Genomic DNA, 24,698 nt, shown 5'->3' on the forward strand with positions numbered 1-24,698 from the left:
GGATTGTTGTTTTCATCAATGAATGCTAACTACTCCCTGCAGTTTTAATTGTGGATTGAAGGGTAGTTCCGGTCGGTTGAGTTGAATTGAGTTTCATAAATGGAAAGGAGACGTGTTGTAAAACAGGGGGAGAACGGCAGTCATGCGGCGGAAAAAGGAAAATGTAAAGCGGTGGATACCAATATATATAACAAGATTAGAATGAAAATGATGAAACAATTATGAACTCCTATAACATTTATTATTAACCGCGAACATTATTAGCTAATTTTTCTAGTTCCACAAACAAATCTAAAATATATGTTGGGATAGTATCCAAGATCACTTGGATCATATGAGGATGGTCTCTTTTGACTTAATTACTAGTTTCGGAATTAAATCAAACTCTAGATATGCAGCAGCGTTAAATCTGTTATGTTACTATAACATTACACCTTAGTTTTTAAGTCACTAATGACTTAGAAGGTGGTATGTATGAATGTCAAATGAATTTTATATGAGAAGGCTCAATGTGATCCCTCCTGATAAAATTACAAGCTCTTTAAAATATAGATCATCATTTGTAGATCCTGTCTAATTGAGCTTATCAACCCTAGTATTATCAAATGACAAGTTAATCTTTAAAAAGTCTTCAAAAATTTAACGAGGCAAAATGGATAAGTCGTGAAAAATATTTTAATTAATATCTTGGATAATTGAATTGACCTTAGTAGTTTGCATAAAATGAATATCCACTAGCTATAATAGATGTAAATCTTTAATTTTGTATCCTAACCAGTTATCAGTTCATAAATCAATGTTCTTCTCATTATCAATCTGCCGTCTACTATGTTCCTCCAAAAAGAAAAAAGGTACTATCAGACCATGTTAAATAAGAAATATAATATGTGATTGATTTTTTGCGTCTGGAGTATCTACTAATAAGCATAGAACAACAATAACTTTTTTACAATCAACAACTTCCAACAAAGAGATAAACAACTAACTTTACTTATTGTCTTAATATCATTCAGGCTAATACCTCCTTTAGACAAATGTGAGCAAATAATCTTCAAAGATGTAGTAATCAATTTTTTATTGTCTATGCTACCGGTCCACACAAATTTTTTAATGCAAGAATCTAGTTTGTTAAGAAGATTGATTGGCCATTCATAAATCTTAAGACTATACAAAAGCATGTCTTGTATGACTAACTGTATCAATTAAACACTATCCATCATGAAAAGAATGTGTCCCTTCTAAGTAGCTAGTTTGGCCAATACTCTATCTATTATGAATTAAAGATAATGAGTTCTCAGCTTGCCTTTAGAAATTCCAAGATAGTTAAAAGGTGTTTGTCTCATAATGAAGCCAAACATATTTGCAATGTGTCTCAGCCTAGATCCAAAAGTACATCTACCATAAAGTTTACATTTAGTTGGACTTATGGGTTGACCAAAATTCAGACCATATTCTTTAAAGAGATGGTTAATGACTAGAGCATTTTTCCTAGATGCTTTGCAGGAAATCTTAAGGTTATATGCAAAAAAAAGTGTGGCTAAGAATGATTTTCTTACCAACTAATATGCATGTCAACTTACCCTAATTCACCAACATAGATAAGTGCCTACTAAGTGTCTCTTTAGGAATGCAGAAGAATAAGAGAGACAGAGGATCTCTTTGTCTTAATCATCTAGAAAAAGAAAAAAATTATGCATCTTTTTTATTTATCATGATTGATAGTCTGGGTGAGTGTAGAATTTTAAGTATCAAATCACAAAACTTTTGATCAAAACTAAATTCAATGAGAACCTTAATAAGGTATTGTCAATCTAAAATATCAAAGTCTTTTCTGATGTATATCTTCAAAGTCATATCTCTAAGAATTTCTTGTCCAATATATTAATTGCTTCTGAAGTGATCCTAATACATTCATAAATATGTATACCCCTAATGAAGTCTCTTTAGTATTCTAAAATAATTTAGGAGTTAAGATGATCAATCTACCTGTAACCTATCTTTAATGGTCATAGTGATAAAGTGTCTTTGGTGGTTTGAAACAATTTTAGTATTATTGATTATTAAGTGTTTAAAATAAATTGAAATTAAAGAAATAAATATAAATATATATAAAATAGTATGACACATCTGACCATTTTCACGATAGTCTAATTGTGTGAGCAAATAAATAAAAAAAACATGTCGTCACTTTTTACTAATCTAAAATGGAAAAAAAAAAATAATTTAAACATAAAATTGAGGGATTGATTTTTTACAATGGATAAAGGTGAGGGATTGATTTTTTCAATGGACTAACATGAAAAATCAAAACTATAATTTATCCTAAAAATATAGTAAAATAATAAATTGAATATAAAATATTATAAATTAATAATTAATATTACTTAATTATGTATGAAATTATAAAATAGTAAAAAAATATTAAATTAAACTAATAAATAAAATATCAATAAATAATAAACTAATACAAATTATAATCAAAATTAAAAATTAAAAATATATACACGCAATTTGATTCGATTTTATTTCAAAAAATTTGTCTAAAAATTTGATCAGGAATTGGTCGGTCATGAGTTCAATTTCCGGTGTTGATATAAAGATCTCTTTGATGAGTAATTTATAAATTTTTTTATAGATATTTTTTGAGACTTAGAGATGTCCCGATTTTTATAAATTTCAGAGAAAAAAGAAAAAAGAAAATATAATATAATTATTTATCTTCCCACTAGTATGAGCAGCACAAGTGTAGTGGTGATAAATTCGTGGTAAATTGTACTAGCAATATGGCATCGTGGTGACACAATTCTGAAAATAAACAATAATGCAAAATTGACATGTGTCCTTAAAACTTGCAACTAAGAACAATTGTGTGTGGAGTAGTTATTTGAAGGAGAAAGAAACACCACACAAACCACTCTTTTCTACACCAAACAAGCACGACCAAATACTCTCTATTCCTGGTGGTTCATCTTCTTCATTCTCCAACTTTTTCTCATCACATCATTTCATTCTTTCTGTCTCCACTTTAACTCTCTTCCTTTTTAGACATGTTTGCATTATTATTCGGTTGGTCCAAAGCTTCAAAATGGTAACTATGTACTACTCATGCATATGTGTTAGTTTTTTCTTTATTATAAGGTGTTGTTAATATATAATTGTTTTACAGTAAAAAAGCTATTAAGAAAGCCAAATGCAGAATCAGATTTCTCAAGAACAAGAGACAAACAATAGTTAAGCAACTACGAAATGATCTTGCTGAGTTAATACAACATGGTCATGAAGAAGCTGCTCTTAATCGGGTAATTTTGTTGATAATATAATTATTTTAATTTCTCTTATTGTTTTTTACTACAGGATTGATGAACCATATAGTAATTACTACCTTGTTTCACAAGTCACAATCATATGCATGCTATATAGTTATGAAATTTATGAGTATTATCTTTATTAATTTCAGGTTGAGCAGTTAATAAATGATGAAAGCTTGGCAGATGCATATGAATTGTTAGAAAAATTCTGTGAATTTATTCTATCACAGTTCTCTTATATTCAAAAGCACAAGTAAAGATCGCTTCCTAGTTCCTACCAATCTAATTTATGATGAAATTATGATAACTAATTTGATTTTGTTAAATGCATATTTTTCAAACTTCTCATAAATTTATAATGGTTCAATTTTTCAAAATCAGGGAGTGTCCAGATGATATTAAAGTCGCGATTTCTAGTCTTATATTTGCATCTGCAAGATGTGGGAACATTCCGGAGCTTTCTGTCATCAGGAAAATATTTGGAAAAAGATACGGTGAGAAATTTGCAAAGGCGGCGGTTGAGTTATATCCTGGAAATCTTGTTAACAAACAGGTACTACTTATCTTTTTTCATTTATTTGCACCGATGTTCTAGATTGAAGAAATGTCCAGTGTCTAGTGTCTGATATGTGATATGTACACACGATACTTTTGTTTCATTATATTATTACCAGTGTTGATGTTTCAGTGTTAGTGTTTGTGTTCTATAGTTAAAATAATTCAACATTTCTTAATGATGTATACGTACGTACTCATAAAACATAAAAATTACAGTTAGCAGAGAATTTATCAGAGAAATACGTGACCGAGGATTTGAGGTATGCAAAAGTGAACAAAATTGCTAGAGAAAATAAGTGTCTCCAACAAAATGTTCTAGCCATAGAATATTACCCTGAGTGGCAACCAGTGCAGGTTCATTTTTCTAAACTATAGTCATTGTAATTTGTAATAATATTCATGAATTTATGATCTTAAATTAGTGAGTAGTAACAAATAATGTTGAATCTATTTGTGCAGCACATAGTGGAAAATGATCCCAAAATAAATGCCACAATTTCAGAATCTAAAGTCCATCCTTCACAGATTGATGAGGTTGAAAAAGATCTCAAATGTGACTCATGCAATACTCTTCCTAAATCAACCTTTGTTGTTGATTCTTCTGCTGTAATGTCTATTGTTCCGCAATATCCTCAATATATTCTGAGTTATCCTATGCAAGATAAATTCGAGAAAATAGTAGAGGTAGATTTCCCTAAGCTACTTTCTTCAGATATGGTAGATTATGTTGATGAGGTTGAGGAGTATCAATTTTCTTTACCCAAATACGAGGCCTGCCACGACGAAATGCTATTGAATTTTAATTCTTCGCGTCTTTCTGGTAGAGATAGAACTCGATATGGATTTGATGAAAGTGATATAGATCAATATGATTCAATGTGCGAGTCGTTAAGCACAATGACCTCGAGAAGGAGCAAAAGAACACCTAGGAAAAGATCGAAAAGAAGACCATCCTCCATAAAAAATATAGGCATTATTGATATTGGATACATGGTTTATTATCAAAAGCCATGCAGAAAAGTTGCTAGTGTTCATGACAGCAGAAAAGATCAGAAGAAACGGATGCTACGTAGCGACCAACCAAGGTTGTGTCTAGCAGAAGAGGAAGAGGTTAGTCTTCTACAACATAGCGAAGTAGGATTCGAATCTCAGCTCGAAGAGTTACCGTGCCTCGAACAGGATAATCTCACGACAACGAATGAATCCGCAGAAAACCAGATAAAGAGTGAAGATAGCACGAGGCGAATAAACTTCAACAGAAAAATCAAAGGATGCAGCTTGGACAAACCTTGTTATTATTACCTTTATGATGATACAAAAGACTCTCTAGAAACTCAACCTTTGATAGAAGCTACATCACATGTTGAAGAAGACTGTCATTGTAGACCATTTTGTGAAGATGGTAACAATGGAATTGGAAACAATGAAACAAAAGAAGAGATTATTGACACCTCCAGTGTTGTTTCAAATCCTAAGATGAATGGTTCCTTAAGAGAAGAAACAGAAGTTCAGTATTCAAGGGCCATGACAATGCCACAAGAGAGACATAGAGAGGGAAAAGATAAGATGTTTAGGACATATTCATGTCAACAATATCCTAATCATGTTCATCCTAAGTTGCCAGATTATGATGACATAGCTGTCAAGTTCACTGCTCTAAAGAGAGATCACCTGCAAAATAAAGACTACCTTAGAAAGTAGAGAGGCATATATATACACAAGATTAATTAGTATAGCATAGGCCTATTAACATTTTAATTACTTTGATTTTTTTTAATTACACTGAATATTCTAACATCCATCTATGTAAAACTATATAATTTTTTTTAACATTCTGACATCCATCTATGTATCTCAAATATTGCATATTTATAGATAAAAATTTTGACCGTGCAGTGGGGAAAAAGTTGTTCCTTTTTGGAAGATAAATGGTTTGTTCACATTATGGAAGAAAGATAGTTGTTTGATTAGTTGTAATTGCTTTTAAGAGGAAAACGAGTATTCAAACAAACAAGATATACGCTTGTGTCCGAACGCTTGGGATCAGAGGGATATACATCCAATTAGTCCTTTTTAATCCATTTTTTATATTAGAAAATATCATAGACAAATTGAGTCATAATTCCTTAAAGGAAGACAAGCATTCAAATGAGTAAGTTATACGGCTTGTATCTGAACGATTGAGATCATAAGGATATACATTCAATTAATCCTTTTTAGTCCAGTAAAATAACAAACTCAATACAATATTAATTAAAATTTCTCGAAGAGATGACAAGTACTCAAAGGTACAGGATGTAGAGCTTGTGTCAAAATGCCTAGGGATCAAAGGGACACACATCTAACTAATCATTTTTTATCCATTTTTTATTGAAAAAAAATACAATTTATGCAAATTCGAGATTATTAAAGTGTTGAATCATAAAGATCCTTAATGATTTCAAGTAAACGATAACTACAAATCGATCGAATTCTACACTAATGGAATGGAGACAGACTACAATACTTAGCGATGAATTCAAAGCGATAAGTTGATTGAAATTTCTTGAAAAGATGACAAACGCTCGAATGAGTAAGTTATACGGCTCGTGGCCGAATGCACGGGTATCAAAGAGGCATACGTCCAATTGATTTTTTTCATCTAAATTTGATTAAAAAATATAATTTAATTATTTTATAGTTTAGATTACTAATTGACACAATTCAACTGTCATTAATTAGGATTGACAAAATATATCGATTAATTCTACCTAATTAGAATTTTAAATACTTCAAAATTTAATTTAAAATTATAACCTCTAAATATATTTGTATCCATAAAAAAATGATAGAAAGAAAATAAAATAAAATAATAGTGGCGCAAATAGCAATGGGCCTAGAGCTCAATTCATTTTTTGAGTTATATGTTAAGTAAAAATGAAACTATAAATAAAAGTTAAATACATTTGCGCCACTACTATAATGTAAGACAGGGGTATGAATAGCAATAGAAGGAGTGCATAGCGAGAGGACTTAAAGTCTAATCTAAAATTCATTTAAATAACAAACAAATAATATAATATAATAAATAATCAATAATAATAATAATAATAATAATAATAATAATAATAATAATAATAATAATAATATAATAAGACGAATGATATTTTTACTCCAAGAGTAAGTTATCAAGACTTACTCTTCATCATGACCATTGATTCTTCTCAATCTAATGATTAAAATTAATTAGTATTATTTCTCTCTCTCCACATTTAATTATTTATTAATTTTAACTATTAGATAGAAAAGAATCAATAGTTATGATGAGGAGTAAGTCTTAATAACTTACTTTTGAAATAAGAATATCCCTCCTCGTATAATAATAATAATAATAATAAGGGTTAAATACTATTCACTCCCTGCCAAAGTAGCGAGATTCGGTTTTCGCCCCTTAGAAAAGGGATTCTGTTTCCAGGAACACCCTTTTCCATGCTATTCCATGTTTCTGCTGACGTGGCTTCCTTTGAAAAGGCTGGAAAAAAATAAGTTGCAAAACCCAGGATTCGAACCCAGCACCAAGGGGTTCACATGCATTCCCTCTACAACTAGACTATAGAAGCTTTCATGTATTACATATGGAAGGATCTGTATATGTAACATATTTTCTACTTTTCTACTTTTTTTTCAATAAAAGTATATATTCATATTTATAATGTATTATTTATTTATAAATTTATTATTAATATGTATATATTACTTTATGTATTATTTATTTATTTATTTATTTATTTTACATAAACGTTTTTTTAATAATTTTATTTAAATATTTTTTTTAATAATTTACGTTTTTTTAATAATTTTATTTAATTTACGTTTTTTGAATAATTTTTTTTAATTTACGTTTTTTTAATAATTTTATTTAAATGCAATATTAAATAATTTATATAAACATTTTTTTAATAATTTTCATAAACATTTTTATTCATTTTTTTTAATTTATATAAAAGTTTTTTTAATAATTTTTTTTAAATATTTTTTTAATAATTTTATTTAATTTACGTTTTTTTAATAAATATATAGATTTAAATTTTTATATTTTTTAAAAACATATATTTTTTAAATTTTTTATAAATTTTTAAATATTTTTATAAACTTTTAATAAATATAAACGTTAATAAAAACGTTAAAAACGTTTAACATTTTTAAATAAATTTTTAAAAACGTTAATAAATTTTTAAATATTTTTAATAAAAACATTAATAAATAAATATAGATTTAATAAAAAAAAAGCTGTACATACAAATTTTTTTTAACATTTTATAAAAACGTTAATAAATATTTAAATGTATTATTTAATAATTATATTATTATAAAATATATAAATGTATTTTAAATGTATTTTTAAATATTTTATAATTATATAATTATATAAATGTATTTTAAATGTATATTTTAAATATTTTATATATATGTTAATAAAATAAAAACGTTAATAAAATAAAAACGTTAATAAAAATGTTTTATAAATTTTTTAACATTTTAAAAAAACTGGGCAATTAAAATAGTTATTAAAATATTTAAATGTATTTTAATTAACGGTTTTTTATAAAATATTGAAATATTAAAACTGTTTATTAAAATGTTAAAATCATTATTTAAAATTATTAAAAAAAATGTTTATTAAAATCTTTATTAAAATATTAAAATCATTATTTAAAATTATTAATATTTAAAATATTTAAAATACATTTATATAATTATATAAAAAAACGTTAAAATATTTTAAATACATTTAAATATAATTATAAAAAAAGTTAATTAACAACGTTAATTAAATATTTTATAAAAAAACATTAATTAAAATACTTTTAAATATTTTATAATTATATAATTATTAAATAATACAGCTTTTTTAATTTATATATTACTGAAAAAGTTAATTAAAAAACTAAATAAAAGAATGGAGTATTATTCAAAAACTAAATAAAAGAATGGAATATTATTATATAGAACATTTTTGCAAATATAAACAACAAAACATGCATGGTTTGGTGGTAAGGTAGTGGGAATGTAACATTAGTGACCTGAAACCCAGGTTTTTTGCAAGTTTGATTATTTGCAATTTTGCAAGCTTTCCTCTCACCCAGTCAGTCAAACAAGGGATAGGGGGTTCCTGGAAACAGAATCTTGTTTTCTAAGGGGCGAAGGCTAAAATTTTTTTTAATAAGGGGGAAAACCGAATCTCGCTACTTTGGCAGGGGGTGAATAGTATTTAACCCTAATAATAATAATAATAATAATAATAATAATAATAAAAAATAGAATAAAAAAAAAAGGAAAGAAACAAGGCATAAGGTGTAAGACCAGCTCCAATGGTCAGTTTCTCACAAGTTTTTCAATTGGTTTTCCACCTGGCAAGTAGCTTTTTCATTTACCCGTTGCTCTAGCTGGTCATCGGTTAAACTACATACAACGTTCTTATTTTTTTTATATTATAAAATTCAAACTAACCGTGGAACGACTATTTTTTTTTTAAACTTGTATATAAACACACAAGAGCAAGTGTTTTCCTGAATTGGACCTGCAAAATTCATTTTTGAAATTTGAGTTAATCTTCACAATTAAACTCAAATATAAAAATAAAACTAGTCAAGTTTATGCCTTAATTTATTTTATCAAATCAATCTCTAACTTACAATGCATAACTCGTTCCCGCTTATTTCTACTTAGAACAATTATACCTTAATAGACCACTAAATAATGCTTATAAAGACAATAATTTTGTTTTGTTGGCTAATGACAATACTTTTGTTTTGGTAAGATAATGACAATACTTTTGGTAGTACATATACAACCTTCCGAATAGATATATTAATCCATTAATATTTTATTACATTATAAAACTATAGTTCGACAATAACTATGTATATCATCACTGTCATTGCCAATGGTAGCATGCCACCTATATAGCCAATTTCTTTTGTCACTCCCTTAATATGCTAAGCCTTAATTAATTAATCAGAGCAGTTAATCATTGATTAATCATGTTAATTAAATACCTGGGTCAAAATGGGATAATGTTTTCTTTGGCATATTCCAAATTCTAATTAGTTGGAAGAGAACAATATTGGTGCTCCATAAATGACCTAGTTCTTATGTTTGCGAGTGCCAACCACTTGATTTTTATATTACTTCATAATTATCAATCTAACAAAGTACACCGAAATGTGAAGTAGATGGATAATTTTAAATATTTGTGATTTGTGATACATGATGACATTTACTCCATTATAGTATAATGTCAAGTTCTTGAACAACACGGAATCTCTTGTTTCTATTTTCATTGTGCGCCATCTTTTGAGCACTTCCATTCCATAATCGAGTTGACTTGATTTTTTATATTCTGTCCTCACTAGTGTGATAAGTTTTCTTTAGATTGAATTGAATAGCATGTACAAAGTAGAATGTGACCTCCAATATATGATCCAAATTCTATTTTGTTAATAGGAAAGTCAATTAACATTAACTCTTGTATGATATTTTATATACTTACTTGGAGGGTAAAAATACGAGTGTTAAATAGAGATCAATATTTTGATTAATTTCGTCTCACAAAAGCCCGTAAATAAATGGGATGAGACAGATTGAATATTGTCTAAGACGTAGGATTAAAACTTTGGTTCGTAAAAAAAATCGAGGATAGGCAGAGTGAATTCACGTACACCCTATTCTTTTAATATAAAGACTTAATTGCAATTTTGGTCTCCCTATTATCGTTTTTTTGTGTTTTGGTCCCTCTATTTTAAAATCCGGAATTTTAGTCCCTATATTTTAGTTTTTTGAGGATTTTGGTCCCCTTGCAAATTCGAATGCAATTTTAAATGAAATGATGCTCACATTGATGATGTGTTAGTGTCATTTCAACAATGAACTGTTAAAAAAAAACTAATTTTATTTAAGATTTATGTTGAATATGCCATCAATTTGAGTTTCATTTTATTAAAAATTGCATTTAGATTTGTAAGGGGACCAAAATCCTCAAAAAACTAAAATATAGGGACTAAAATTTCGGATTTTAAAATAGGAGGACCAAAACCCAAAAAAACGAATAATAGGGGGACCAAAATTGCAATTAAGCCTAATATAAAAATTACAAATTTTTTGTTAATGATCGTGTCCATAAAAAAACATAGCAAATTTCATTAGTGCTACACTTTTTTTTAAAAAATTATAAATTTTTTTATTAACAACTGTGCCGGCAAAAATACGGTAGAACGTAACATATATATTAGAGAATGTAAGTCTAAAACATTGATTCGTTTCGCAAAAAATATGGGTAAAACGGACATATACTTAATGAAGTAGATCAGTTTCACCATCCCTAACCAACCCCTAACTCAAAAAGAGGCAATTTTCTAATGAGTTTTTATAAACATTTTTTTAATTATTTTCTATATTTTCAATTTTTTTCGTAGAATATTTTAACATAAAAGATAGTCTCAAGAAAAATATTTTAGGGAAAACTCTATGTTTTCGAATTGAGATACTCTAGATTTCTATTTCCATGGAAAAACTAATATCTCTACTCTAGATATTTATCTGAGCCCACGGTGTAGGAATTGATGCCACGTACCCATAAAATGAAAATAAATGTGTTTCCACCAACTTTGATATATTTCTCCTTTGAGGAACATTTTGTTTTATAGAAATGGCTGTCAATTTTGGTTGTTCTTTTGATGACTTTTATAATCTTTTTTCTCAATTTTGGGTTGGCTAATCGTGTTGTATTTATTAATCAGTTCAGGTATAGAAATCTTGGACTATTTTAACAAGACTTTAGCAAAAACGACAGAGTCTTATGACAAAATGATAAAAATTTAAGGTGGAGGTGGACCACCGACACGTGCCGATTTTAACCGACCAAGTTGTGAAAAAACAATGTTGACTTTACAATGTCTAGCAAAAACAATGTTAGTGTTTGAATTTGAAACCCTTTAGCATGGTTATTAGACCGAAAGTGAATGTGAGAGGAAGCAAAACGTCGTGGATATTTTGCTAACACAAACTTCATTCTATTTTTTGAATTTTACACAAACTTCATTCCATTATTTCACTTTGTTTTTGTTTTGATTTTTAAAAATGTAGTTTCTATTTTTGTTTGATTAATAATTTTTTTTTTCTTTTTATCTTCATTCTATTTGTTTGTTTGTTTGTTGGAGATTTGATTATATTCGTAAGACAATATGGTTAGTCTAACTTTATCTTATAAAGGAAGAGAATTGTTTCCACTCAAGGCCGTCTCAATTTTTTCGGAGGCCCTGTGTAGATTAGTCTTAGTTTAATTATGGAAAAACAAATAGAGGCCCTATATAATCATAGTTTAACCATTATAAGTATTTTATGAGGCCCTATTTAGTCACATATTAAGTGTGAAAATTTTGAGGCCCTGTGCGGTAGCCCGTCTTGCACGCCCTCAAAGACGGCCCTGTTTTCACTTATAAACACGTGTTTCTGCCATATGTTGTTCGATGTGTAATTCTTAGCACTTTCTCTCATGTTTAAGACTGGACATCTAGAATGTGCAAATAAAATGTTTGGTGACCTTATAGCATATAGTTCACCAAATCTTAAACAAAGCTCTAATATCATGTTAAAAAATGCGGTTGTTTTAACTCAATCCTATGGTCTACCACATTTTTTAATAATATCAATTATAGGTTATTTTATTTCTTGAAATTATTTATTTCAATATTTTTTATCTAATGCATCTTTACTATGGGGTAGGATTGGCTACCTTTACTATCAATGAAACTAATATTATTATTAAATCTCATCGATAGTTTAATGTAATTGAACCTTTCAATTTCATAACAGTTTGTTTCATGTTGGTCGTAGAGTTAATATTTGTTACTTTTAATTCTAATAAATATTATTCAGTAAGTTAAGGCAACTCGAGGAGCTGTTAAAGGATCAGAAGAGATGGTCCCCAAGCGAACAGGATGTGAAAACTTACAAAGCTCTTAAGGCCCAGAGAGCAAACTTGTTGAGAACGAAGGAAGTAATGTGGAGACAACGCAACAGAGCGATCTGGTTAAAAGACGGATACCAAAACACAAAATTCTCCCGTGGCAAAGGGGATCAAAGGAGGAAAACAAACTACTCCCTCCGTTTGATGATAAGTGTCTCATTTGCACTTTTTCTATGTCTCAAAATAAATGTCTCTTTAGAATACCAATGCAACATTTATTTTTTGTCCACTACTATACCCCTATTTATTAACTTCCACGCTTTTCAACTACTCTACTACCTATAATAAATAAAGGTATTTTAGTAAATGACACTAGTTTTATCATTAAAACCAACACATCTAATCATTTTCTTAAGAACCGCGCAGAGCTCAAACAAGACACTTATTATGAGACGAAGGGAGTATGTAGGAAAGCTTAAAGAGGTCGAAGGCAAATGATGAAGCGGAAAGGTAAACTGTGGGAAAATGTTGTTGTCGTATTTCTTGGAGTTTTTCAAATCTTCCAACCCTTCCAACATTCAAGCAACCTGCGAGGTGGTAAAAGACAAATTTAATGGTGACCAGAAGGTTTGGTGTAGTGGGATTTTCACGGAGAAAGAGATAGATGATGCTTTGTTCCAAATGCACCTTTGAAAGCGCCGAGACCGGATGGACTTTCAGCTCTCTTTTTCCAAAAGTATTGGTATGTAATGGGGAAGGAGGTGAAGAATATGGTGCTTCAAATCCTGAATCAAGAGAGGGACCCTTTAGAATTTTATCAGACTTTTATTGTTTTGATCCCTAAGTGTAAAAAGCCTAGGACACCGAAGGATTTTTGGCCTATTAGACTTTGCAACGTGGTAATGAAGCTCGTGACAAAAACTATTTCTATTAGGGTCAAAAGGTTACTGCCTGAAATAATTGATGTGGAACAAAACACCTTTGTGGGTGGAAGGGTCATTTCGAATAATGTGTTGGTAGCAATGGAGTGTTTCCATTGGATGAAGAAGAAGAAGAAGAAAGGAAAGAAAGGTGTGATGGATCTTAAGTTGGATATGACTAAAGCTTATGATAGGGTCGAATGGAGTTTTTTGTTGGAGTGTTGAGTGCTATGAGGTTCTTGGAGAATATGGTTTCCCTGATCAAAAGATGTATTTCTTTGGTGTCCTACCAAGTTCTCCTCAATGGCCAGCTAGACCAAATGTTTTTCTCGCAGAGGGGTATCCGTCAAGGAGACCCTCTTTCCCCTTACTTGTTTGTTCTCTACACAGATGTCCTATTGGGGGTGCTGAAGAGGTAGGTCATGGAAGGCATGTTACATGGGATTCAGGTGGCTAGAAGAGCTCCTAGTGTCTGTCATTTATTCTTCGCATATGACAGTTTAGTGTTTGTTAGAGCCAACTTATTGGAAGTTGGGAAAGTGATGGAAATTTTCTTAACTTATCAGGATTCTTCGGGACAGATGGTGAATCTTGACAAGTCGAAGGCCTCCTTTAGTCGAAACGTATGGGATAAAGTCAAATATATGATCCATAGTAGGATGGGAGTAAATACAATCAATGATCGCTCAAGATATATGGGTCTATCGGTTATCCTTATAAGATTAAAAATGAGGCGTTCTCTCTTGTTGTTGAGCGTATTTGGAAGAAGATGAAAGGGTAGAAGGAGGGTTTCTTTTCAAAGGCATGAAAAGAGCTTCTAATAAAGGCAGTCGTTCAAGCTATCTTGATTTATATTATGAGCAACTTTAAACTTCATGAAGGTTTCTGTTCAGGGATTGAAAGGCTTATAGAGAGATTCTGGTGGGGGAGCTAAAGAAGGAGAGTAGAAAGTGCATTGGATGTCGTGGGACAAACTTTCTGATGCCAAAGCTATTGGAGGAATGGGTTTTAGAGGTGTCATTGATTTCAATCTGAGCCTTCTAGGGGAAAAAATTTAGCGCCTACAAAGCGAGAATCTTCATTGCTATGTAAGGTTTGGAAGAGTAAATACTACCCATATTATTCAATCCATGACGCCCGTTTGGGGCATGTCCCTAGTTTTGCGTGGCGCAATGTCTGGAGCTTTAAAGAGCTGGTCATGAAGGGTTCAAAATGGAGAATTGAAGATGGTAAGAAAGTGCGTATTTTGGACGAAAAATGGCTACCAGAAAACCCAGGTTTTAGAGTTCTCAGCGATCATAGAGCGTTAGATAAAGATGCTAAAGTTGAGGAGTTTTTTGACCATGACCTTTACAAGTGGAATTTGAGATTGGTTAACCTCTTTAACTAGGCAGAAGGTAAACAAGTGTGCAACATACCTTTGTCCATTATAAGACCCGAAGCAGTCTGTTTTGGCATTTTGAGAAGGATGAGAGTATTCAGTAACATCATATTACCATCTGTTGAGATATAATCGTGCATCTATGATGGCTGGTCCTTCGAGGAGATCTTTTGATTGCTTGTGGAAGAAAGTGTGGAAAGCTCAATTCCAAGTAAGAATTAGGAAATTCATATGGAGTTTGGGGAAAAATATCCTTCCAGCTAGGGTTTATTTGGATAGAAAAGGTACGTGTCTTAATAATCTTTACCCATTCTGTCAGCAACAGCCTGAATCCACATCTCATCTTTTTCTGCAATGTGATTTCGCGAAAGCTGTGTCGTTTGTGTCCCCTATGGGGCATCAAGTACCAAATACGTTGAACTTTCTGATATGGTTGGAAATTGGGTTAGACTTGGCAGAACCGTTCTCAATCCAATTGTTTTTCACAATGTTATGATCAATCTTGAATGCTAGAAATCAAAGGGTTTTCAAGAATGATCTTTCTGGACCTGAGGTGTTTACAGGCAAAGCTTTAGATCTGGTGGCGGAGATCTAATCGTGCAAATCTAGGCCTAAAATTCAGGAAAAATGTGGTTGCCATTGTAGACACAAATTGGTGTGATAAGGGTTTTTATTCCATTGAGGTGGATGCAGGAAGTTTTTCAAATGGAGTGATGGAAATAGGTTGCATTATAAGTAATCATGACAAGAATGTGGTTTGGGCAGCTTGCAAAATAATGGTATCTTCCGCTAATGCTAGGGTGGCTGAATCATTTGCGATAAGATGAGGATTACATCTGGCCTAGGAGCTAAAGTTGGGTAGGATTCTTGTTCACTCGGATTTCCTTAGTGTCATTGAGTGTATTTATGGCATTAATGTCATTGGTGAGGTGGAACCGGTGGCAATGGATTTCTCAATGCTATTGAAGAACATTAAAGATGCAAGTGCTATGTTTGTTGGTAGAAAGTTGGTTGCAGATGTTCACCAGTTGGTGGGCATTGGCAAATTTTTAGGCTTTTGATGTTGGGATGGTTTTGTACCTTTCCTTGATGTTGTTTTTAATTTGAACTCTGTTTCAGGTGGTCAATGATATCACCTCTTTTATAAAAAAAGATATGTTTTAAGTGAAACAATGTTGTTTAGTATATGTTTCGTCATGGAATGAGAATTATGAATGGATTTAGGTGGTGGACTCTTGACATAGTGGTGCAAGTCCCAAAGCAGTAACATAAAGCGAACCTTCAAGATTAACATTTCAATATCCAAGTGGGTAATTAAGTCCAAAAAGAGGATAGAGTGAAGTATGGATAATGTGTATATTTAGTTTAACACATGCAGATGAATATACATTGGCCAGAGAGTTAATGGACATTTCCCATCTTAGGCTTGGCCTTTTGGAAATAGTAAATAGGCCTATTCCAAATTGAGCTCATAACCGGCCCAAAACAATTGGACCTAATGCTTGTCGTGACATGTCGAACGATAAGTCTTTTAAAATGGGTGTCAACTTCATAATGTCGGGTTAATTGCCTTAGGAGACTAGAAAAGTTATGGGTGTCGGTCGTAATAAAAGTGGGGAACAGGTACACTAAATGTATTTCCCATCATTGAGATATTTTTCATGACTTTCAAACACGTGGCTCTAGGTTCACAAGTTAGAGTGTGACGCCACCTTTTAGGGTGCTCAAGTGTACTCAAGTGTTGTTGCATTTTCCAAGGTAAGATCTTACCATTGCATTACGTATCTCCATTTCCTTTTAATCTGGGTCGGTTATTAACCCACCCCTTTTCACTTATATAAAGATCACTTGGCTTTTTGGGTGAATTTTCCCTCTCATTACGAAGTGAAACACACTTCTTCTTTGTAAAATCAACCTTCCTTTCCTGAACTAATTGTGACCTTTGATTACAATGTCTTATTTCTATGTTGGAGTATCATGTATTCAAACTCATCATCAACCTTTCATTCCTTTCCTTGACACTATTTATTTACCTCACCTTTCCTCTAGGTACAATTCATAGCCTTTAACTCTTCTTTCATTATCTTTATTCCTTCGTGTTTTCATATCTAATATAGATGATCAACCAGTGAGTTTGGCAAGTAACTCTGATGGGGGTGACTCTTTGTCATCTGTCGGGGTGGGAAACCCAAATAACCCTAATACTACTTTCTTAGTGAATAATCACCATAACCTAAATATAGTAGTTATCTCTTATAGTTTTAAGTATAACGATGCTTCTGATGAATCATCTTTTGATAAAACCTGTCCTGGTGAATCTTCCTATGCTTTTCTTATGAGGGTGTTGGGAAACCCCGTGATGGTGACTAGATAAATAACACTACCTCTACTTCTCGGGGGTAATTGGTAGTTTTCCCTCATTTGTCCGGCTTTATCAAATGCAGATACTACTGCCTTAGATAAGCAGAGGAATTTATACTTTATTAGGTCTTATAGAATTGCACATGACCAGGATTCCAAGGAGATAACGATCAAAAATCATATTAAACTTTCAAATTTAACTTCCCTCATTAGTTGGTATTGTCCGTTACCCGAGGGTCGGGCAAATACTATATCCCAAGAGGGTGAAGGCCTTGTAGAACCGACTGATGTGAATTGGTATCATTGGATAGAACCTGAATTTTTGGGGACTATGTCTCTCTTTCACAATATGGCCATAGTAGATGGTGTTCTTGTAGAATTAGGTTCACCCTTTGATTGGTCGGTTCTCCCTGTTGACTTTGACAAAATGATTTGTAATTATTTTGATGGGTGCTTCGTCCCTTTCTATGAGTGTATGTTCACCTAGTTAAATTTTAGATTTCCCTTCAACAAATTTGAGGATGGGGTGTTGAATCACTTGAGGATCTCACCCTCTCATTTACATATGAATAAATGAGCCTTTATGAAGGTGTTATACTTTTTGTGTGAATATCAAAATCGGAATTTATTTATGGATCTATTCTTTCATCTTTTTAACGTGATGCGTACTTCACGAGACTGCCTCAAAGGTCAAGGGTTGATCTTGTTATGGCAAGATATCAAATAGTTTTAAATTTATGCTAAAAGTGGGATAAATTTAAGAATCGTTTCCTTTTGGTGGACCCTAAGCTAAATTGGGAAGCCTCCTACTACCAACTTCCCCCGATCCAAGATGACTATATATACAAATAGGATTCAAAGGTGTTGGATCTTTACTCTTTAACTCCAAACAAAGTTTTAATAAAACTAGACTTGATGACGTTTTGGAAGAGACTAGGTTATGAAAAAGGGGTCAGCGCCATTTATGCAAAAAAGAAGGATCATTTGACACCCATGTAATAATAAATGCTACTGATGCTTACAAGAGAAACAAAATTGTGAGGTCAGAAAATCAACCTTTATATATACTTGCTGTAAATTATTTGATGTTTTGCCATTACCTATCCCATTTGTTGGGAATTGAAGTAATTATTTACGCTTCGCCTTTACTCGTCCCATTTATTGGGAACTGGAGTAATTCTTTGACGTTTCTCCTTTACCCATCCCATTTGTTGGGAACTAGAGTAATTCTTTGAGACTTCTTTACCCTCCCCATTTGTTGAGAATTTGAGTAATTATTTGACGATTTACTTTTACTTGTCCCATTTGTTGGAAACTGGAGTAATTCTTTGATGTTCGCCTTTGTCAGTCTTATTTGTTGGGAACTGGGGTAATTCTTTGACATTGCTGAGGATCGTTCCCGGCCAAAGGTTGGACCCCCTTCCTCACCCTCAGGTTTGAGCGTATTTGAGGTTGATATATCCTAGGCTCCACCCCTTACACTTTTGGAGTGATTAGCTGCTAAGATATGGGGCGCACCAGCTGCAACCTATTGCACTTTATTTTCTTGTGCCTTGTTTTCTTAAAAGGAAATTCATACAATCTCAACTAATAACATAATATCATTTATATTGAAAATATTACACTAAGAAAAAATCAAATCATTAAACTCTTGAATGACTATTGAAAAATACTTATCTTAAATACTCTTTTGAGTTCTAGAGCTTTACCTAGCCCCTCCCCTCAATAACCGAACTTGAGATATCATCCTCTTGAGAAACATCAGGGTCAAAGTTTGAAGCTGCTATCGAAGCCTTTGTTTCATCCTCGATACGCGAACCAACTTCACTGTCTTGTTGGTTTTCACTTTTTTGAATGCCGAAATTAACTATGAGTTTATTTCTATTTTTTCGCGTACCTTCCCAACACCAACCCCGCTTGTGTGGAGATTTTGTTCTCTGGTCCTAACACGCTCTACATAAGTCGTGGTCACGGAAACTGATTTTTTACTCTCATTATCGCATTCCTTTTTTATAAAAAAAAAAAAACCAAATTTAACTACTAAATGAATTTATATATTTAACTATAAAAAATGGATAACGATGTTTTTGTAAACTTAAAAAGGAAAATTATATATTTATGGGTAATGCTAACTTGTGCCCCAAGAACACATGTTTAGAAATTTATAAATGGAATGTTTGTGTTAGATATACAAACTTTGTGTTTGAAAATTGTGTATTGATTTGATTAAAAGTTCATAGTTAATTTATTTATTTACTTTTTCAATATAAACATTCCATTTATATTTTCTTAACATGTGCCCTTAGGGCACAAGTTAGCATTACCCTATATTTATTATATTAAAAACTATATATTTATAATTTTTAATAAATAATTTATTTATTTAAAAATACTTTTAGAGCATTTGTTATCAAGAGTTCCAACTAAAAATCACTTTTTTAATTCAATGCTGCGGTTTGAAAAGGAAGGCATGAACCACCATTACATTGTTGTTGGAGGGCCATGGTGTTGCCGTCATTGTGAAGTTGACAACAGAAAAAATATCTAGTCAATGATGATACCACCAATCCCTGAACAACACATCATGTTATACAGACAGCGAAACAGTTAAATAACTGTTTTTCATCCAACCTACTCACATTCATGCCCTCTAATTTCGACATCTGTAAAGCTAAAGACAAACAACATAAATATCTGCCAAAGTTAGTGACCCAAATTCGATCTAGGCGGTTAGGATCAAACAACAAAGGTGTCTCAATGATTTTCATCTCTTCAAATAAATAAATTATTTTATTTATAAAACAGATAACTATAGAAGAATATATGATTTGGCAGATGAGTTTTTTAAATGGGTCTAATGGATATGCACTGACAGTGTAAAACAGTTTTACACTGTCATCCAATAGGAAATAAGCAATTTACCATATCATTAAATTTTTTTAAAGATAAAAGTATGGTGGAATTGGATACATGATTGTGATTGGTTGACAGTGTAAAACTATTTTACATTGTAAGTGCATCCCCTTTTTCTCTTTTTAAATTATCTTCTTAAAAAATGTCACATAATTATGTGTTTAAATCATGTTGTCTTGTATTTTACAATGCATCAAGTGTATTTTTTTTATACATCGCCATTTTATTTACTGTATTTTTATTTATAGATCTATCTGTGATTTTATTTTCATTATAAGAAAGTTTTTAAACAGTAAATTTATGTTTTAGAAAAAAGATTTCGGATTAGTTTTCTTAAAGAAAAAAATTACAGTAAAAAAAAATTGTATGTAACTAAACAATTAAAAAAAATAATTTTAACATCTAATATAATAAACATAAATTATTAAAGATAAAGACATAGTGTATCTTTAAGATAATTTTTGGAAGATTCAGAATCAATTTTAAATGTATAGAATTGATTCTAAAAGAGGTAATTAATTCTAATCGAGATAACATATTATACTTGAGACACACATTTGTAAGAGACACACCAATTGTCTACATAAAATCTTAAGGTAATAGATGTGTGAATTCTCTTACTTATAAAGTGTTCATTCTTCCCTTTTCTAACCAATGTGAGATTTCTTCCTCACACTTGATTCTCAACCGCTTCTACTTTCAGAATTGATTTTGGGTGATTTTTACATTGAAGTTTATTGTTCAACTCACTTTTACATAAATGTATCCAAACATAAATCAATTCTATTAAATTCAATTCTATTAAAATCAATTCTACGAAACTTAATTCTGCTAGAATCAGTTCAATTTATTGCTAATCCAAACACACTCATAGTAAAAAATGCAATTTTTTAAAAAGTTGTATACAAAAATAATTTTTAAAGAAAAATATTTGAAATAACTTTCTAATTAAGTGATTTAAAAAATTTAATCTTCAAAAAAAATCTCAAAAAATGTCTAAAATAATATTTTAAAAATAACTATTAAGTCAAATTTTTATTTTAAAATATGTTTTTAAAAAATTATTAATTTTTTACACAAAACTATTTAAAATTATAAAAGTCATTAAAAAAATTTGAAACAAACATATTCTAAATTTTACGAGTTCTTGAAAAATATATATTATGAGTTAGAGTATAATTTACTTAAATTTTGTATTATTAATAATAAAATAATAGATAAGCAAAATATTTTTTAAAAAAAAGAAATAATTTTTACAAATATTAAAAATATAATAAACTTATAAAAATACATCTCTTTAAAAAAAAAACTAACTTTATTAACTAATTGAATTTTCCACCACCTTAAAAATAAAATCATATACAATATAAAATCTACATCAAAAAGTAGAGATGATATTATTTTCAAATTTTTTATAGAACATTAGAACAAACTCTAATTAAATCTATTAATACAATATATCAAAAAACATAAATTATTTTATGTTCAACTCTTTTAATGGAATCAACATATTAAAAAAAAAACTTTTGAAGCAAAAAATAAATTTCACATTACAAACTTTTAATATTTATTAAAAGGAAAGGGATTGGCCTTGAAGCAAAGGCAGAACCGTGTGGGCTCCATTCAGCCACCCATTGAAGAAACTTCTACACACTTTGTCTAATTCTTTGCTTCTTCAATCAGAAACTCTTTGAAATTTAACTTTTAAACCCTTTCCCTTTCACCTTCTTCATATATAAATCACTCTCTCATCACATTCTCATTTCTCACAATCAAATTCTCCCAAGGCTTTCACCACACAAAACCATCATATACCTCACAAATTCACACTGCAAAATCCAAGCATTGAAACTCCATTGGATTCTGATTCCCGCTCGCTCTCTCTCCCTTTTCTTTTTGTAAAGATTTCTTTTTCTTGAAATGAGTAGCTTAAAATTTAAGTGCTTTTTCATCCGATTCTGTTTTTGATTTTATCGGATAAATAAGCTGTTTTGATCAAACCCAGATTAAAATTTTGGTCTTTCTTTTATATTCTGACCAAATCTGAATCTGGGTTGTTAAATTACTTCACTTTGATTTGAAAAGTTGTTTTTTTTTTTACTTAAAAAAAATCACTTTTTTTGCTTTCTGTTTTTGAGAGAGCGAGCGGAAGAAAATGGCCAAGAACAGTGGAAAATTCAACAGGGATTTCGGTGATGAAACTCAGAATTACAACAAGTTTACACAAATGGGTGAAAGCCAGGTTAATTGGGAGAATGAAAAAGGAAAAAGTGTTGAATTAAGCGCTTCTCAAAAGCATCACTGGAAGCCCGTTTTTGATGAAGCTTCCGTTTCACATAATAGACCTTTCAAGAAAAGCAAAAGCCCTGAACGTGAAAGTCATAATCAAAATCAAAATCAGTTTTCACCTTTCTCTCTTCCTTCTTCAGCTTCTTCTTCTTCTTCAAGGCTTGTTTTTCCCTTTGCTTTTGATAATAATAACTCTCAGTCTCACCAATTTGGAACCAACAACAATTTACCTTTTCACCCTCCAACACCTCAACCTATTCACACAACACAAATCCAACAACAGCACCAACAGATGATATCTTTTGAGTCACAATCACAATCACAAACACAACATCAGAACAATATTGTTTCGTATCCGCCACCGATTTTGTCTCAACAGCATCATCAACAGCTTCTTCACTATTGGAGTGATGCATTGAATCTTAGTCCAAGAGGAAGAATGTTGATGATGATGAACAACAATAACAATAGGTACTTGGGAGGGCAATATGGTAATAGTGCTAGTGGAGCAATGTTTAGGCCTCAAGTTCAACCTATAAGCACAACAAAACTCTATAGAGGAGTTAGACAACGCCATTGGGGAAAATGGGTTGCTGAAATTCGTCTACCGCGTAATCGAACTCGTCTTTGGTTAGGCACATTTGATACTGCAGAAGATGCTGCTTTAGCCTATGATCGCGAAGCATTCAAGTTACGAGGAGAGAATGCACGGCTCAATTTTCCCGAACTTTTTCTCAACAAAGATAAAGATAAAGAAAAAGAAAAAGAAAAAGAAGAAGAAGCACAAGAAGAAGAAGAAGCGCATTCATCGCCACCTCCAACAACATCAACAACAACAGATTCATCTGTTTCTTGTCCTTCAAGTAACACCGTTACAAAGCAGCCTGAACCTCCGTCAATGCAGACACTTCAAATGGAAGAGTCTAATGAGAATGACTCCGGAATTGGATCGAGTGACGCGAGTCACGCGACAGTGAGCGAAGGGGTAGAAGGAGTTTCAGTTTCACAGTCACAGGAACTGGTTTGGAGTGAAATGTCAGCATGGTTTAATGCTATCCCAGCTGGTTGGGGACCAGGTAGTCCTGTTTGGGATGATTTGGATACAAACAACAATCTTAATCTTTTTTCGCAATCACAAATTCCATTTTCCAATCTCAACCAACAATCAGAATTCAATGATTTTGATCCACAGATGGGGTCAAGTTCTTTCATTAGGCCTTTCTACTGGAACAATGATCAGAATTAATCTCGAAGTTTCTTTCGTCCACGATCATCGGTTGCTGATATTTTTACCAGACAACCTTTGAGCTTTCAATAATGACCATGTTTGAAGTTGTGGTGGATTCTTTCCTTCAACTAGGCTCAATGTATTTCTGAGCCTTTCAGCTTCAGGGTCATATACCTTATAGTGTTACTTTTGTTCATTTAACTTTTTACAATTTTACTGTTCTTAACTTTAAGTAGCATAATTATTAGCATGAGTAGGGAAGAAGGAAACAGTTTTTGTGATTTCCTTCTTGATTCCATCCCTTATGAGCTATGTTTTTGAGCTTCAAGGATGGATTTTTATATGTATACTATATATTACAGCATTTGTAGTTTGTGAAGTTTGTTTGTACTGATATCATGCTATAGTTATGCTTCATTTTCTAGTTTATATTATGCATTATTGCTTTTTCCACCTTTTACTTTTTTATTGCTTAGTCCAATTAACATACAGTGTGTGAGTTAGATATTTATAGGAGTGTGTATATTACTTAAAATATAAGTCAAATGTAAAAATATGATAGAGCTAGTTGCTAACCTAATAAGCCTTTTATGGGTGTCCCTGTCTTTGGGTAGCAATAGCACTAGGAATCTATAGTTCCAATAAGTTTGAACACGCAATGTGTTTTGAGTTACTAGCCTATTAACTTCATTAGACACCGAAGATATTGGTGGATGAATTAGATAGTTGTAACTATCTTGCCTTTCTTTTTGAATGGGAGGTCAATTTAAGTTTAGTCAAAAGAAAGAAGAAA

At 31.2% G+C, this 24,698-nt stretch overlaps 3 protein-coding genes across 3 annotated transcripts; all 3 read left to right on the forward strand.

Annotated features, from left to right (window-relative positions):
* Window positions 1-2,913: 2,913 nt before the first annotated feature.
* LOC131648119 (uncharacterized) lies at window positions 2,914-5,761 on the forward strand. Its single transcript, XM_058917905.1, has 6 exons — window positions 2,914-3,088; window positions 3,167-3,299; window positions 3,458-3,561; window positions 3,690-3,861; window positions 4,083-4,220; window positions 4,326-5,761. Exons 1-6 carry the CDS (start codon window positions 3,048-3,050, stop codon window positions 5,565-5,567), a joined length of 1,830 nt encoding a protein of 609 aa, XP_058773888.1. The 5' UTR covers window positions 2,914-3,047; the 3' UTR covers window positions 5,568-5,761.
* Window positions 5,762-13,562: 7,801 nt separating this feature from the next.
* Window positions 13,563-14,190, forward strand: LOC131651218 (uncharacterized). Its single transcript, XM_058920885.1, has 2 exons — window positions 13,563-13,884; window positions 13,928-14,190. Exons 1-2 carry the CDS (start codon window positions 13,563-13,565, stop codon window positions 14,188-14,190), a joined length of 585 nt encoding a protein of 194 aa, XP_058776868.1.
* A 7,891-nt stretch (window positions 14,191-22,081) lies between these two features.
* Window positions 22,082-24,284, forward strand: LOC131648120 (ethylene-responsive transcription factor ERF054-like). Its single transcript, XM_058917906.1, has one exon. It carries the CDS (start codon window positions 22,544-22,546, stop codon window positions 23,921-23,923), a length of 1,380 nt encoding a protein of 459 aa, XP_058773889.1. The 5' UTR covers window positions 22,082-22,543; the 3' UTR covers window positions 23,924-24,284.
* The last annotated feature ends 414 nt before the right edge of the window (window positions 24,285-24,698 follow it).

The sequence above is a fragment of the Vicia villosa genome, linkage group LG2, assembly GCF_029867415.1.
Source record: "Vicia villosa cultivar HV-30 ecotype Madison, WI linkage group LG2, Vvil1.0, whole genome shotgun sequence".
Taxonomy (NCBI): Eukaryota; Viridiplantae; Streptophyta; class Magnoliopsida; order Fabales; family Fabaceae; genus Vicia; species Vicia villosa.